Source organism: Euprymna scolopes, chromosome 21 (assembly GCF_053919585.1).
Source record: "Euprymna scolopes isolate OS-2025 chromosome 21, ASM5391958v1, whole genome shotgun sequence".
Taxonomy (NCBI): Eukaryota; Metazoa; Mollusca; class Cephalopoda; order Sepiida; family Sepiolidae; genus Euprymna; species Euprymna scolopes.
The window spans coordinates 110161585-110179609 of record NC_136502.1 but is presented as its reverse complement, the minus strand read 5'-3'; the positions used below and the strand labels follow the sequence as shown (position 1 = coordinate 110179609).

The 18025-nt window shown below is 34.2% G+C and overlaps 1 protein-coding gene across 6 annotated transcripts in view; it reads left to right on the top strand.

The window, feature by feature from the left end:
* LOC145242986 (protocadherin gamma-A11-like) overlaps window positions 1-14502 on the top strand; it is a 284216-nt gene extending 269714 nt beyond the window's left edge. For all 6 annotated transcript variants that reach the window (XR_013862834.1, XM_080106109.1, XM_080106110.1 and 3 more), the window contains one exon: window positions 13247-14502. Coding sequence is in view for 5 of the 6 variants with exons in the window: in XM_080106109.1 (XP_079962235.1) it covers window positions 13247-13560 (314 nt within the window). In the remaining variant the exon portion in view is untranslated. The remainder of the gene's footprint in view (window positions 1-13246) is intronic.
* The last annotated feature ends 3523 nt before the right edge of the window (window positions 14503-18025 follow it).

Here is an 18025-nt window from a genome sequence, read left to right as displayed (position 1 = left end):
TGTATATGTGTGTGCGTATATATATATTTGCGTGTGTATATATATTTAGCGCTTATGTATATGTGTGTGCGTATATATATATATATATATTTGTGTGTATATATATTAAGCGCTTATGTATATGTGTGTGCGTATATATATATTTGCGTGTGTATATATATTTAGCGCTTATGTATATGTGTTTGCGTATATATATATTTGCGTGTGTGTATATATATATATATATATATATATTTAGCGCTTATGCATATGTGTGTGCGTATATATTTGCGTGTGTATATATATTTAGCGCTTATGTATATGTGTGTGCGTATATATATATTTAGCGCTTATGTATATGTGTGTGCGTATGTACATATTTGCGTGTGTATATATATTTAGCGCTTATGTATATGTGTGTGCGTATATACATATTTGTGTGTGTATATATATTTAGCGCTTATGTATATGTATGTGCGTATATATATATATATATTTGCGTGTGTATATATATTTAGCGCTTATGTATATTTGCGTGTGTATATATATTTAGCGCTTATGTATGTGTGTGTATATATATTTAGCGCTTATGTATATGTGTGTATATATATATATATATATATATATATATATATATATATATATAACGCAAATATATAACGTATATGTGTGTATATATATATAACGCTTGTGTATATTTTGTGTATGTATATATGTGTGTGTTTGTGTATCCATGTAATTATCCGTATGTTCAATTAGTTTTGATTTTCAAAATATACAAACATGTTTTGATGCAGTGCAATTGGAGGTTATTAATTGAAAATATAAGATGGCACGAATAAATCTGAGGGTCATTGAAGCAGCCATTGTTCTGCGAATCGGCTTCGCCAAATGCGATATCAATCGGCCAGTGAATCACAAGATTTGCTAACAGTGAAATAATTGACATGCCACGTGAGCGTTTATAATTAGAATTGACTTCCGCTCTTCATGAAATACACATTTTCCTAAAATGAAGTCAAATATTCCTCTTGACCCAACAAGGGTGGGTGGGTGACATACTCTGCACACAACTGGTTTGGTTAGTTTATTTTTCTTTATTGCGTTTAAAACCATTGTGTGGTTATTTAAGGTTAATTTTGAATTCTAAAAAGATTCAAAGAAGTGGCACGATGTGGCTCTCGGTTGAAACCACACTTCGTAGCCTCGTAGATGTCCTTTTTTTCTTCCCTGCAACCTCTATCTCACAGAAGAGATGTAGCGAGTTTGTCTCTGCTTTATCGTTATTTTCATGGAAAGTGTTCGACTGAGCTTCAATCTATGGTACCCCTCCCCTCGCCAAACTTTCACAAGAAACCACTTGTCTAGCTGAAAACATTATCAATAATTCCTCCCACTCTTTATCTGTGCCTAAACCTAAACGTAGATTCCATGAAAAAAGCTTCTTTCTTAGAACTGCATGCCTGTGGAACTGTCTTCCGTTTTCTTGCTTTCTAGCTGACTAAAATATGGTTGTCTTCAAGTCCAATGTAAACAAGTTCTTGATAAGCCGTTCCCCTTAAGTTAACAAATTTACTGAATTTCCATTACTGACAATTACTATATTGTCCAATTGATTACTGTACACTCTTTAAGCCTTATCCTCGAGTGGCTCCTGGGCTTTCATAAGTGGTGATGCCTATGTAAAAAAACAAAAAACACCAAAGACCATAACCCTGGCCAGAAACTTTGTTTTCATTACTCTAGGCACATCCCTGTTATTTGTGGCAATCAAGCGATGCATTTTGAGGGTGCTAGCAATGGTCCTGTTTTCATAACTTGGATCAATAGAGAGCATAAGTTGTAAAGGGGCGCATCTCTGCTATCGTGCATTGAACATTGTGTCACTTTCAGACTTGATAGAAGGCTTCTATTGCTCTTGGAATTTGTATTTAACTGGCCAACTGGCAAGGGGATAGGATTTCTTTATTCAAATTGAGACATCTTTAATTTTTCTGGAAATTCGAACAATAACGCATAAGATATCAAATAATATTTAGATTTCTTTGGAATATTTTACAGGGTTTTTTCTTAACAATTCAAATATATCAGAGTTGCATTGAACTTGATCCATTGTCATTAAATATTAATCAAGCAAGATTTTATGAATTTCAGTTTCTTTATAAGACCCCATAAATTATAGGCATTTTCTGGAATCAAAATTTGAATAATTATTCTTGACAAAGTTTGCTTTTCATTTTGAGTACACATAAAATTGGTGAACTGCTGTTCTATTCAGGGAATTAATTTGATTTAGCAGATTAATTTGCAAATTATGAATTTCACTGAGGCTCATAAGAGGTTTAAATGTTTTTTTCTGAGGTTAAACAATTTTTTTTATCAAAACCGCTCCAGACAAGGCACGGAGCTACTTGATGTAAGGAACTAAAGAAAAAAGGTCAAATATAATTAGCAACAAATATTAGATGGACAGATTTTGATGCATAAAACAGCAATTCTTCTCTCTTTGTCAGAAACATCGTTCATGGCATATGAGAAGTAAAGGTCAAAATAAGGGAAGTGAGAATTACAAGACTGTCAATACAGTCATGGAAGCAGAGACCCAGGAGGAAATTCCAAAGTCTAGCAGTTCGAAGGAAGAAACTACTTGAGTCAAAAGCTTTTCGGCATTTAGGGATCTCGATTTTGTTGCTTGTCAGTTCACTTCCTAACTCTTCTTTAATGCATATTTTTAAGATGCATGCATTCAATCTGTGCTTTTAATACTGAAAATGCTTTTTCTCGAATTTATACGTGATAGACCAACAAGTCATATCCCCAGCTGACTGACGGACAAAGTCACTCGTAGATAAGCATGGATACAACTAAATAAACTAGACACGATCAAGCAAAACTGTTTTTTTTTTTTATAAATTGAATTCATCACAGTTAGTAAAAATAAAACACCCATTTACGTGATAACCTCAGAGGAAAGCGTTTATATATATATATATATATATATATATATATATATATATATATATATATATATATATATATATCAATGGAAAAGGAATTTTTCTTTTTTGATTTTTAATTAAGTTGTGATGCCTTAGTTGATGGCACGAAAAACTGCTGCGCTTTTCTTAAAATGGCTATAAAAAAATCTCCCCCAGGATTGTCTACATAAAGCAAAAAAAAAAGTTACATGTGATGCTAATTTCGTCTTCTACATCGGTCAGAACCAATACGTTCATTGTAATCTAATAATATATAACGCAATGGGAAGCCAGTCTAACTTATCGCCTCGGTTCTGTCATGAGAGACAATGAATACCCTCTGTAAGGGTAACTGCGTATATAATTGTGAAGCAGGAGTTGCGTAATCTCCAGCAACGCTGCCTGATTCCAGTGGTAAGTAGAAGTCCAGGACAACTACAAGCAATGCTGTGATAAGTGGAAACCTAGTATTCCCAAACGGTCACCCATTTAGTATTGACCAGGCTCAACGTCGCTTAACTTCAGTGATCTGACGGGAACCAGTATGTCAATGTGATTATACCGTAGTTCAATGTTAAAATTAGTAACAAAACAAAAAGTATTCTTTAATGCCGTTCTACCGTTCAATCTTTTCAATACATACGAGGTGTCTTCAATAAATTTTCAGACTTTTTTGTACAGGCATTTTAAATTGTCATAGACTCTTAAAAGTTCAGTATGTTATTACTATACACCTTATGAAATGACTGACCAATTTTTACGATTTCCGGTTCAAATAAACAATTACAGCAGGAATTGGAATACACCTTACTAAAGCCTGATTGTCACAGCTGGTGAATTTCAAAAATGTTCATTGTAATCTAATAATATACATCGCAATGGGAAGACAGTCTAACTTATCGCCTCGATTCTGTCATGAGAGACAATGAATACCCTCTGTAAGGGTAACTGCCCATATAATTGTGAAGCATGAGTTGCGAAATTACCATCAACATCTCTCCTGAATAGACGCTGCTTGATTGATCTGTGGTAAGTAGAAGTCCAAGGTGACTACAAACAATGCTGTGATAAGCGGGGAGCACCTACAGCACCTGGCCTCCTTTCTCCGTCGCCCCTTCCTCTCAAGGCCCTAGATATGACCTTAAATTATATCCGATGGTGAGGCCCCAGCTTGCGGGCTTTGGGGGAGTGTGGAGCGACCCTTTAATTGCTATTGCTCTCAGGTCCACTCTAACCCGGACTGGTAGTACCTGTTAGGGTCCCAAGTATGGGTTAAATAGAAACCGACTTGAAAACAACAAAATATTCTATTAAAAAAAAAATTTTCTTCAAAATCACTGGATTCGGCATTAAATAACCTCAAAAGGGTTGATATGCCGTAAAACAAAAACAACCAACCAACCAACCTTCCTCTCAACTTGAAAAAATACTGAGTCAGCATTTATTAAGGGTAAGGGTTAAAGAGATTGTCAGTTAGATGATGACGAACATCATGAAAGCGTTGCAAACTATGACTAGAATGAACATAAGTTGGTGATCACAAAGGACGACTTAACAAGGTATTTGTAAACATTAAACTTGAAGAGGATGATGTTGCAGTCAGTTAAGAACCACCTCCGTAGTATTGTTCAGTAGATGGAATATTCTAAGGAAGAAACAGCCAATGTGTGGATCTACTTGGCGTAAAGCGCTAACAGAGACAAAGCATGATTATCGAAAAGACAGGAGATGCGTCGCTTAATTTCAGTGATCTGACGAAAACCAGTATTTCAATGTGATTATACCGTAGTTCTTATGAAAGTCACGATATAGACTTTAACGTGGGGGATCACTTTTGCATATGATGTAATGGAATAACCTAACATCCCTTCAGATGAAATGAACTATGGATTTATTGACTCTCTCACGTGACTGAGAGAGAAGGAAAAAAGACAGGAAGAGAATAAGAAAAGATGTCGAGTAACTCTTATGTCACATGTATTTCCCTGTAAATAAACCCCTTTGTCTTTCACCCATAACCCCGTGTTTCTTGCTGTATTCTTATTCAAAGTAAGGATATACCAGCATATAAATCTAAAGGGGGTAAAGATCACCCAGTTCTAAAACAGATAGCATTTTTAAGAAGCGCTCTTTAAAAACAGTACAACCTCATGTTTATTTCCTAGAGATGGACAATATCTTTCCTCTAACACGTCTTTTCTTTTGTTCTTTCTCTAAATGTGAACGTGGTCCTGGATAAAACAAAAATAACCAACCAACAAATGTGAATGTTAAAATTAGTAACAAAACAAAAAAAGTATCCTTTAATGCCGTTCTACCGTTTGATTTTTTCAATACATACGAGGTGTCTTCAATAAATTTTCAGACTTTTTTGTACATGCATTTAAAATTGTCGTAAACTCTTGAAAGTTCAGTATATTATTGCTATACATCTTATGAGATGACTGACCAATTTTTACGATTTCAGGTTCAAATGAACAATTACAGCAGGAATTGGAATACACCCTACTAAAGCCTGATTGTCACAACTGGTGAATTTCAAAAATGCAATCTAGACGTGAGGACACTTTAGAAGAACGATATTCAATAAGACTCTGTTTTAAACTTGGAAAAAATACAACAGAAACGTGTGGAATGCTTCACACTGCTTTTGGATCATCTTGCATGAATCTAGCATCAGTTTTTGAGTGGCATAAAAGATTTAAGAACGGCAGGGAATCTGTGAGGAATGATGAGAGGTGTGGAAGGAGTAAGAAAGTCAGAACATCAGAGTTGATTTGCCAAATAAAGAATTTCATGGATAAGGATCGTCGTGTGTCTATGGAGACAATAAGTGCACAGTTTGATGTCAGTGTGGGAACTGTACATACAATTATTCTCAAGATACAGAAGATTTATGTAAATGAACCAGTCCACCCTTGTCAAAGACTATTTGACTAAGATAGGCATCATGACACTTCTTCAGACTCCATATAGTTGGACTAGATCTTTGTTCATTCCTTAAGCTCAAGGAAAATCTTAGAGACTTTTCATTATGAGACAATTGAGGAGATGAAAGAGGCTGTGACGAGGGTCATTGACACGCTCACATAAGAGGACTTCCATGCAGCCTTCCAGAAGTTGTTGGAACGGTACAACAAGTGCATTGCAGCCGGTGGAGATTACTTCAAAGGGGACTAGAGTTTCATGGGTGTACTATCAATAAAAGTGTGATTATAAAAAATGTCTGGAAACTTATTGTAGGAACCTCGAATGTAAAGTTTTTTTTTTTTTTAAATATAATTTAAAGCAGAAATTAGTGTAAGTCACAATAAAGCAAAAAGAATTGACTTTTTGCTTTTAATGCTTTATAACTGATTTCTTGTATAATCGAACTATTTAAATTAGTATATTCCCTTTAGAATACATGAACCGTTAATTAAAAGGAAAAAAAGCTTTTATTTTAGTGTTGAAGTACAAATGAACCATAATACAAACTTTTATAATGTATCTATGCTCCTATGATTTCGGTTTCCTTTTGTGTGTATCGATATTCATATTAAAAACCTTCTTTTCTATTTATTTAAAAAGAAAATACAATTTTCTTATATCTTGGTTGTGGAATTGCATTCACTTGCAAACGATCTAGCTAATTTGCATATTCTTTTAAACATTCATTTTAATTAATTCCATATTAGTTGCTTCGGTTTTTTAATGGGATAATCATCTTTAGTTAACTATTACCTGTAATTATATTCATGCAGATATTCTACATGATTTATACTTGCATAATATTTGTGAAAAAAGTTTATAGTAAACGCAAAATTGTTTCCATATATATTTATGTATGCGTATATATTTTTGTTAAACAAATCTATCTATCTATCTATAAAAGTGAATGTGTCTGTGTGTCTACATTTCCCTACACAATAACTCTGCCAATTTTTAGTCTACAGACTCGAAATTTGATATACAGGGTACTGAGATTTGGGAAAATCTATGTGATCGGTTTTCAACCATAAATTTGGTTGTTAAGGGGTCAAAGTTCAACGATTTGACCTTTCAGAACTCTACCAAACTCCTCCGATAATTTTTGGTCTAAACACTTGAAATTTTAGATATAGGTTCCTTGAACATGGATCTAACTTAATAACTTGATTTGAGCCCAAAACAATTAATGTTAAGGGGTCATAATAGGGGTGAAAGTTAAAAAAAAATTGACCGTTTTTTTTTTTGTTTTTTTTTTTGATCAACACACACCTCCAAACAACCGGGAAACGCCGGGCTGAAATACCAGTAATAATAAAAAAAACTAATTCTAAACAACATTCTCTGACTTTTGCAGCATCCTCTATATTTTGGGGCATATCTTCATTGAGTTTGTAATTTGCAACAATTTGGACTATATTATGAGGAATATATAGCGTGTTCCAAAACAGTTGGGCATATTTTGACATTGAATATCTCAAGAACTATTAAGGATAAGGATCTGAAATGAAATAAAATCAATAGGAAAATTACAAAAAACTTAATGCATTTAACTTTTAAAATGGCACCACTTTCATCTTGATACCATTCATAGTTAAGCAGATATGAGGACTTGAAATGTGTCCAAGACTTTTGCAGCATCCTCTATATTTTATCCACATCTGAGTTCTCATCAGACTTAAACCTCTTGCAGATAACCTGGTTATCCTTTCTCAGTAATTCCATTGCATTTTACAGCTACCACAACAAAATTGAGTTTCTCCCAACTCCTTTTCCACGAATTAAGCACGGGAACTTTCCTCTTTCTGTGGACTTTACAACACTACAACCGCTGATTAGCACTGTAATCTTGGTAACATTCATTCTCAAACCTTTACTTTCCATGGCATTTCCCAAGATTTTAACTGAACAAGCAGATCTTACATTCTTTCACAGATATGTCCTATCAGCATGAAGTATTTTTTTTTCAGATAACGTATAAAAAACTTCTAAGATAAAAATTAAAAAAAAAAAAAAGATAAAGACATCACCCCACCCAATTTTTTTTTTTTTTTTTTTTGAATCCTTTGAGATGAGGCTTCATAATTTGTGTATTCGTCCTTTTGCGAACAGTTATCCTCATCTTCATAGTTGTTGTTGTTTCACCATTTTCGGCCAACTCGTCCTCTGGCCTTCTTCAGGTTATTAATCGCGATGGAATAGTAATGCTCAATCTCTTAACCGCATCCCCAGCAATTACTGCCTTCCATAGTTGTTGTTGTTTCACCATGTTTTGGCCAACTAAGCCTTTGGCCTGCTTGGGGTAAGATTGAAACCGCTATCTTCAGATAAGCAGGCCAGAGGATTAGTTGTCCAAAACGTGGTGACACTACAACAACTATGGAAGGCAGTAATTACTGGGGATAACACTCGGACCCCAACACGTTGTAGCAGAGTTACGTCACTAGCAACAGAAGACAAGTCATAACTTGACTCCATTTTTTTTTTTTTTTGTAAGGATAACATTTATTTCCAGGTACTTTCCCAAATAAAACATGACCACGCTCCATCTCTTTGACCTCTATCCTCTCGAATGGCCTCGTAGTCATTTTCCTTACAATGACATCACTCTGCACATGGCTTAACATATGAATACAGCCACTATACTCTGTGACACGGTCTCTACTAAACTACTCTGTCAATTGTTAGTCTACACACTTGAAATTTGTTATGTAGGGAATTTAGAACTGTGGAACAGTAAAAATAGCTGCTATGGGTTAAAATTGATAATATTTCGACTTAGCAGGCGTGCTTCTTTACGCATGTGCAAATATGCATTTATACGTTAATGTTGGTTAATTTTTAGAGTTTTGATATCCATTAGTTGGTGGCACAAATGGTAACAAATAAGGCTAGAGAGCTACATGTTTAGGTTTCGATTCTGACCGATGGCATCCAATATATATATATATATATATATATATAATAAAAGTTACAATAAGTTTACTAAGGTAATCAAAATGGTAAACTTAAAATATATTATAAATATTAAAGAGTTAATATTTACAAGTAAAATAAACTCAACCAGATGTGAAAAGCTCAATAAAACCGAAAAGGAAATAGAGCTTATGATATGAACAAATGATTAATAAAATATGTTAAAAGACATCTTGAAAAAGAGTTAAAAACATATTTAATTTTAAAAAAGGAAGCACAAGATAAGTGGATCTTGTGCTTCCTTTTTTAAAATTAAATATGTTTTTAACTCTTTTCAAGATGTCTTTTAACATATTTTATTAATCATTTGTTCATATATGTGTATATATATATATATATATATATATATATATATTGCTTTTAAAATCATGACTATATATTGGGTACAATATAATAATAAATAGGAAATTGGCTTTATGATAATAAATATGAAATCTGCATAAATTATAATATCATCGTCCAAGGATGGAGTACTATTGCCATATTTGGGCAGAAGCTGCTTCCAGCAGCTTATCTTGCCTTAATAAAGTTCAAAATAGGCTTCGTAGCCTACTGGGGAATGCCCTTTTCTCTCCCTTGCAACCTCTTTCCCACAGAAGAGACGTTGCGAGCCTGTCTCTGCTTAGTCATTATTTTCATGGCAAGTGCTCCTCTGAGCTCCAATCTATGGTCCCCTCTGGCCTGACTTTCATGAAAAACACTTGTCTAGCTGAAACCACTATCAATAATTTCCCCTCCTCTTTATCTGTGCCTAAACCTAAACGTAGATTCCATGAACAAAGCTTATTTCTGAAAACTGCACGCCTGTGGAACTCTGTTTCGATTTTCTGCTTTCTAAATGACTGCAATATGGTCGTCTTCAAGTCCAATGTGAACAAGTTCTTGATGGGCCAGCCTCTTAAGCAATCCAATTTATCCAATTTACACTTTTCCCATCGACTACTGTGCACTCATTAACCCTTATCCTCGAGTGGCCTACAGGCCTTGATAATTGGTGACTCCTTTGTTAAAAAAAAAAAAAGATGATATTAAAGTGTATTTATGACTGAGCAACGCTGGGCGGACTGCTAGTGTGTCGTGTTCATGCTTAAGCTATCCAACTTTCCAGTATTTTTTAGAATGGAACTCTTTAATGGCACAAACATTTCCGGTTTTTTTTTTTTTCTTTTCAAATCATTTTATGTATTTCTTTGGAAAGAATGGTCCTTCACACTTTTCCCTATGCTGTCTGAGACCGTCAAATGTAAACCTGTTTTAAGACCTACATTCTACATTGTGTCATTTCTCACCATGCAACACATATCCTCAACTCTCACTGGTCAGATTTTACTTTCATACACTGTCACACTGAGCACAAATTCCTGATAGACATTTTCTTTGGTTGACAGCAGTAATGCTCTGTTCCCTTAAATCATTCCCCTTACTCTTAATTCTGGTTTTCGCAACAACACCAGCTCCTTCCTGTGCTCCAATGGTATCAAAAAAGTAATGAAACTTCTTGGCAATGATAGTAGTGTCGCCATTTAAATATAGGCTGTTTCAAAAGTCTTGGCACATTTTGACATTGAATATCTCGAAAATTATTAAGAATGTAAAAACGCATCTGATATGTTCAGAAAGCTTGTAATCTCAAGTTTTTCATGGAATGTTTAAATATGTTCAATGTGAGCACTATTGGTCACATGACACACATTAAACCGATAGTCTAATTCTTGCCAAACGTGGCCCAGCATTGCATTGTCAATGGTTGCCACGGTTTCTGTTATTTTGGCCTTCAGCTCATCCATGTCCCTTGGAATGGGAGGCACATAGACCATTCCTTTCACAAATCTCCACAAAAAAAAAAAAAAAAATCGCAGGGTGTGAGATCGTTTTTTGTGAAATACATGTTGAACAAGTGTCTATGATTTAGTTTTTGCAAATTCAAGCACACAAAACGCCTTTTCTGGTTGAGTGAACGCCATTACTGGATCTGAAATGAAAAGAAATGAAATCAGTAGGAAAATTACAAAAAAAACTTAATGCATTTAGCTTTTGGGGCATTTCTTCATTGAGTTTGTAATTTGCAACAATTTGGACTATATTATGAGGAATATACAGTGTGTTCCAAAAGAGTTGGGCATATTTTGACATTGAATATCCCAAGAACTATTAAGGATAAGGATCTGAAATGAAATAAAATCAATAGGAAAATTACAAAAAACTTAATGCATTTAGTTTTAAAATGGCGCCACTTTCATCTTGATACCATTCATAGTTAAGCAGATATGAGGACTTGAAATGTGTCCAAGACTTTTGGAACATCCTCTATATTTTCTCCACATCTGAGTTCTCATCAGACTTAAACCTCTTGCAAATAACCTGGTTATTCTTTCTCAGTAATTCCATTGCATTTTACAGCTACCACAACAAAATTGAGTTTCTCCCAACTCCTTTTCCACGAATTAAGCAGGGGAACTTTCCTCTTTCTGTGGACTTTACAACACTACAACCGCTGATTAGCACTGTAATCTTGGTAACATTCATTCTCAAACCTTTACTTTCCATAGCATTTCCCAAGATTTTAACTGAACAAGCAGACCTTACATTCTTTCACAGATATGTCCTATCAGCATGAAGTATTTTTTTTTCAGATAACGTATACGAAACTTCTAAGATAAAAATTTAAAAAAAAAAAAAAAGATAAAGAAATCACCCCACCCAATTTTTTTTTTTTTTTTTTTTTTTTTTGAATCCTTTGAGATGAGGCTTCATAATTTGTGTATTCGTCCTTTTGCGAACAGTTATCCTCATCTTCATAGTTGTTGTTGTTTCACCATTTTTCGGCCAACTCGTCCTCTGGCCTTCTTCAGGTTATTAATCGCGATGGAATAGTAATGCTGAATCTGTTAACCGCAACCCCAGCAATTACTGCCTTCCATAGTTGTTGTTTCACCACGTTTTGGCCAACTAATCCTTTGGCCTGCTTGGGGTAAGATTGAAACCGCTATCTTCAGATAAGCAGGACAGAGGATTAGTTGTCCAAAACGTGGTGACACTACAACAACTATGGAAGGCAGTAATTACTGGGGATAAAATTACAAGACTCATCATTCCTATCCCGTCGCGGTTAACCCCTTGAAGAAGACCAGAGGTGAGTTGGCCGAAACGTGATGAAACACCCACCATGAAGATGAGAGCAAAAGTCTGCAAAATAATGAATACACATTCCAAATATTGCAATAACTTTTCTTTTACACCCCACTTCGATGTTTTAATGGTTCGTGATTGAATTTTTCTTTTTTTTGATGGAGGTAGGCGGGGTGCTATTTTTTTTTTTTTTAAACGTGTGCTGTAACTATGTTGTTCAGGAAGTTTCATGCAAGTTTTCCGGAAGTATTACTTGATGTTGATCTATTTGTTAAGTTAAAAAATTTGTACTTCTTTTTGTCTATTATTTTGGTATACATTTTGGCTAAAGACAGTAATGCTATTATATAATTAAAAAAAAATACGGTGCTTGTACAGTTTAATCACGACATTAAAAAAAATGCAAATATTAAAAAAAAAAACTTATATTGTACGTACTTGTTATGGAATAAAGTTTTCATACAAAAAAATATCACTTAATTTGATCAAGCAGTTTTTTTTTCTTTTTTACAGAGGAAAATCAAACTTTAATGAGATCGATTGTGTCGCGGCCATCTAGCTTATTTCGCGGATGAGGAGGGGGCGCCAGGAGAGATGACTTCAGTCACTGCTTAAATTTTGTCAAAATTTGACGCGATTATTTTGAAATATGGGCAGAAAAAATACCTAGATAAACATTTTAGCTTTTTTCATTTTATTTTACAGAGTTTCTCTGCCTGTTCTTATTTTGTCCTTTATTAATCCCTTTTTCGTTGAAAGGCACCCCCTCCTTGTTCCCGGTAATAGACAAATGGCGACAATACGATCGATCTTATTAAAATTTGATTTTCCTCTGTAAAAAAAAAAAAAAAGCTACATGATCAAACTAAGTGAAATTTTTTTTTTGTATGAAACCTTCATTCCATAACAAGTACGTACAATATAACCTTTTTTCAATATTTTCGTTTTTTTTTTATGTCTTGATTAAACTGTACAGGTACCTAAAAACCAAATCAAAACTATTTGGTGTCATCAAAATGCTTTGATGTTTAACGAGTTTATGATTATTGGAGTATCCATGGCAACAACATTTTTTTTTTAAGGGATTGTGATCGTAAAGAATTGCCAACAATCCCCCAAAAGATTTTCGTGTGAAGAAAAAAAAAAAAAAACCCTGTCTGTTGCTTAGCATCAAACAAATCTCATCAACTTAATTGTTTTATGTATATCTTTTTCAGATTTTACCTCTTCCCACAATTCTAAGCCCCTTTCATCCCAGACTGGTCAGAGCTCACACAAGAAACCCAAACAACAATCATGCTTCTACCCTGGGGATACAAATAATATTTCCAGGCCTCTACACAAACCCAACATTGGCCACATCCCTGATTGTAGTCAGTGGATTGATCTGAAACCCGCTCTAGTGGACAACAGCGTTTCAGGCGCACGTTCACAGTTCTGCCAACAACAAGTGGGTAGGGGGTTTTCTGCTCCTGGACACAAACATGCTCCCCCCGTATCACAAGTACAGTATTTAGATTATCTTGGATAGGTCTGTGAATATGGTGTGGTGCTTTGAGAAAAAAAAAACAAAAAAAAAAACATTCAAACAATGAAGAATTATGAAATTAAAGCAATGCAGCTGACCCCTTAAAGGTACATCATTTTTTTTTTTAATGAATATTGCTCCAGACAAGGCATGAAGCCACTTGATGTAAGGAGCTAAAAAAAAGAAAAAAGAAACTACTACTTCAAGGTCAAAAACTAACGAGCGATAAGAGTTATATGGATAGATTTTGACCCAGAAAATTGCAATTCTTCCACCTTTGTCAGAAACAGCATTTATGAAATGTGCGGAGTAAAAGACGAAGTAAGGAAAACGAGAATTACGTCGGAAGGTTCCGTTTATGAAATGTGTGGTATCGATGATATTCTGAACATTTTTTTCACATCATTTTTTAAATAAATAAAATCTTAAATAAAGATGGATTTAAAAAACACTATATTAAACAAATTAGAACTATTTTTCATTGAATTTGTGACCATTTACAATCATATCAATTGACATCAAATTTTTTTTTTAGGGAGGAGGGTCATAAGATATACATTTTTGTAAAAAAAATTTTTTTTTTAATTTCTCAGTTATTTAAAATAAAATAAGCATATTCTTTTTTTTTTTTTTTTTAAGAAAATATTCATAAATTGTTATTCCGTTTCATTTTCTTTTTGTGATTGATTCAATAAGATCTTTATCCAAAAACCAAAATGTATAAATGTAAGGGATTCAAACAATCAGGAAAATACAAAGTGGTTTTAATGTAACGAAAATTATACACACAAAACTTATAACGAATGAAAGGAAACGAAACACTGATGATCAAATAAATAAAAAAGAAAAAAGTATCATTAAAAATAACGCGAATAATGATCCCCCTTCCAAAAAACAAAACAAAAAAAAAAGGTTTCATATTGAATAAACTTTGAGATAATATAATTGTTGTTGAACATTCAATTTATTTTGGTTTCATTTGTTGTTTTAAATGTTTCGTTTTTTTGTTTTGTTATTTTTTTAAAGAAGAATGCATCTTTGATGAGAGGCCAGAGTGTTTCTTTTTACCGGATCTTCATTTCCTTCGTTGTTGATTTCCTAAGAAGATTGCCAGGATCAATGCTTAGCTAATACATCCCGAAAAAAAAAACGGGTTTAAAACGACATAAAATTTAATGTTAGCATTTATGTTTCTTTTAATGTTGCTTTTTTTATGTTTCTTTTAACGTTGCTTTTTGTTTCTTTTAATGTTTTGTTCGACCTGATCATTATTTCCTTTTTCTTGTTTCGTTTTTCATCTTTTTTTCTTTATGTGGTTAATTTTTGATAATTTGATATGATACACAACACATTAGATATTTTTTTCCATCCGCAATATCCAATTCAAGAAAATAATCTTTTTGCTGAAGGATTAAATTGAAAATAAAACAAAACAAAAAACAAGAGAAAATCTAAATAAGTGACAATCTTGGAGGACAGAACTGGTTCTAAGAGAATGGGAGAGTGGGGGGGGGGTAAATAATGGAAAATGGAGAAAGGAAATTAATCTTTTCTAAGGCACACAAAATGTGTGCATGCATGCATATATTATGTATAAGTATGTGTGCGTGTGTGTGTATATATATATATATATATATTGTTGTAATTCTACATAATTTAACTCAAAATTCCATTTATATATGTACATGTATGTATAAATGTTTATATATATATATATATATATATATATATATATATGCATATTTATGTATAAATGCATGCATGATGCATGTATATATATGTTTAAATGTGTGTACATGTATATATATATATATATGTATAAATGTGTATATATATATTACATTAATGTAATATATACATGTGTGTGTATAAATGTGTGTGTGTGTACACACACACTATATATATATATATATATATATATATATATATATCCATCTTTTGTCTTGAGAGACAATGGATACGCTATGTAAGGGTTCTTATATGAGGAATCTATAGTGATTCAATGATTGCAATTCTCAGAGAATGGGAGGAGGCAAAATAATGGAGAAGGGAAATTAATCTTTTCTAATGTACGCAGACACACACACACACACACACACACACATATATATGCCTACTTTGTCTTAAGAGACAATGGATGCCCTATGCAATGTGAGGAATCTATAGTAAATCAAGGATTACGAAATTCCCAACTGCACCTTAAACCGTCATTGCTTAAATGCAGTGGCAAGAATTTAAGATGACCAAAAATAATGCCAGGATGAGCAGAGAAAGACGAGTGTAATTTCAGAGTTTTCTTTCTCCTAGATTGGTTGCACAACCAAGGCTTGAGGTTCTAGTATTCCGTACAATTTAATCCATCACTGGAAGGAAGATAAATGGATTCATAACTTCTCCAATGCCATCAGTGAAAGTGATGTGTAACCGCGATAGAAATTGGTCTTTGCACAATAAGCCAACAATCCATACATCCTGCCACCTTCAGGTGTAGCATTGTTATTTTAAAATGGACCAAACGTTGTATTTAGAGACTTGCAAGTAAAATACAACTTTGGCAACAACTTTTTATGTGGAAAAAAAGTGATCTATTTCGTTCGGTTTCACGCACAAGTCGCCGACACGTATTTACAACACGACACAATATGTGCTCTTTTTTTTTTTTCTATTTCCTGTCAGATAGCAATCCTTTGTTTTTAGCTACAATCAGCTATTGTGTTGTAGTAATTCTCTCTGGGAAACACAGATCGGCTGGCTCACTTTCGAAGGAGTGGGACGAGAATACTGGCATGCTTTTCAAGCGTACCATCCAACTTGCCACAGGTCTGTTCCTTTGCCTTCTCTCTTTTTGGTCCCCCAACAAAGGAGGAATCGGTCCTAGTAATTCACGCCCGTTCGTCTGTTCGCACTTTTCTCAATAATCACGACTTGGACTTTTTTTAAAATTTTGCACAAACGTTGGTCATGGTGAAAATAAATTTTTGCCAGAACGGATTTTCCGGGATACCTTTAGTTGCCCCTTAGGAATCATAATATGGATAAAATTGCCCTAAAATCGTTCGTTCATTCATTCTTCTCAATAACCATGCCTTGGATTCTTTGGAAATTTTGCACAAACATTAGTAATAGTAAAAGTAAATTTGTGCCAAAACGGATTTTCCGGGATAACTCTGGTTGCCCCCCCTAGAGGGCATTATAAGGGTAAAATTGCCCCCAAATCGTTTGTCCGTTCATTTGCTCGCATTTTATCAATAACCATGCCTTGGATTCTATTTAAATTTTGCAGAAACATTAGTCATGGTGAAAGTAAATTTTTTACTCGTAGAGGGAGATCCCGTATGCTCGGTTTGTTCCTTCTTGTCTTATTACCTATACATGTACTCACGTCACTCCTTAAAATGCCGACACGACATTAACTCGGCGCGTGAGTCGTCAATATCCGTATGCAAAGTTGAATGCATATGCGTGTATATAAAACTGATATGTAATTTTTTTTTTTTTTTTTTTTTTTTGAAAGAGTTACATATTGATGTGTGTGAGGAGTTGCAAATCCTTATCTGTAGATTTTAAATGTTTCGGAAGTTACACCCGAAATCATCTCACCTCCTCTCAAAAGAAAAAAAAAACGAAGTAAATAAACAGACAATGAGTTTTAGTGAAACTTGAAGCTTTAAGAGTGAAACAGAATTTTCAAGAGACAACGTTGAAGAGAAAAATGAGGAGATCCACAAAAAAAAAAAAATGGATAAATGGAATAAATGAATCCAGAAAGTGTGTGGCGGGGGGAAGAGAGAGAGAGAGAGAGAGAGAGAGAGATGGAAGTAAAAGGGGACGATGCAAAACGAGATAGGCCCCTCTCCCCCCTCCTCATATAAAAACAAGATCAAAAAGATAAAAAGATCTTTTCAAAAAAAAAAAAAAAATTGTCCTGAGCGGAAATTTGATTTTATTTCATTTCAGTTCATATGTTATTTTTTGATTTGATATCTGGAACTGACTGCGATGAGAAGAAAGATGTGAGAGGTTGTCAGGGAAACCTTTCTGCAGAATGTTTATTGGCTGAAAAGACATGATATATATATGCACACACACACACACACACACACACACTGCATCATAATCACGTTAACACGCCGGTTCTCGTCAAATCATCGAAGTTAAGCAATGTTGATCCTGGCTAGTAGGAGATGGGTGACCATTTGGGAATTCTAGGCGCTGTATGCCCTCTCTGCTTATCTCGGCATTGTTTCCAGTCGTCGTGAACCTCCACTTTGCCACCGGTATTTAACAACGCCGACTCAGGAGAGGTGTGGTTGAGATTGCGCAACTCTTGCCACAAAAAATATCACGCGCAGGTACCCTTAAGTGTGTATCTATAATCTATCAAGACTGAAGGAAGCTATCACATATATATGCGAGTGCCTGTGCTATAATCTTACGCTCGTAATAAAAACGAATGGAGCACTCATTG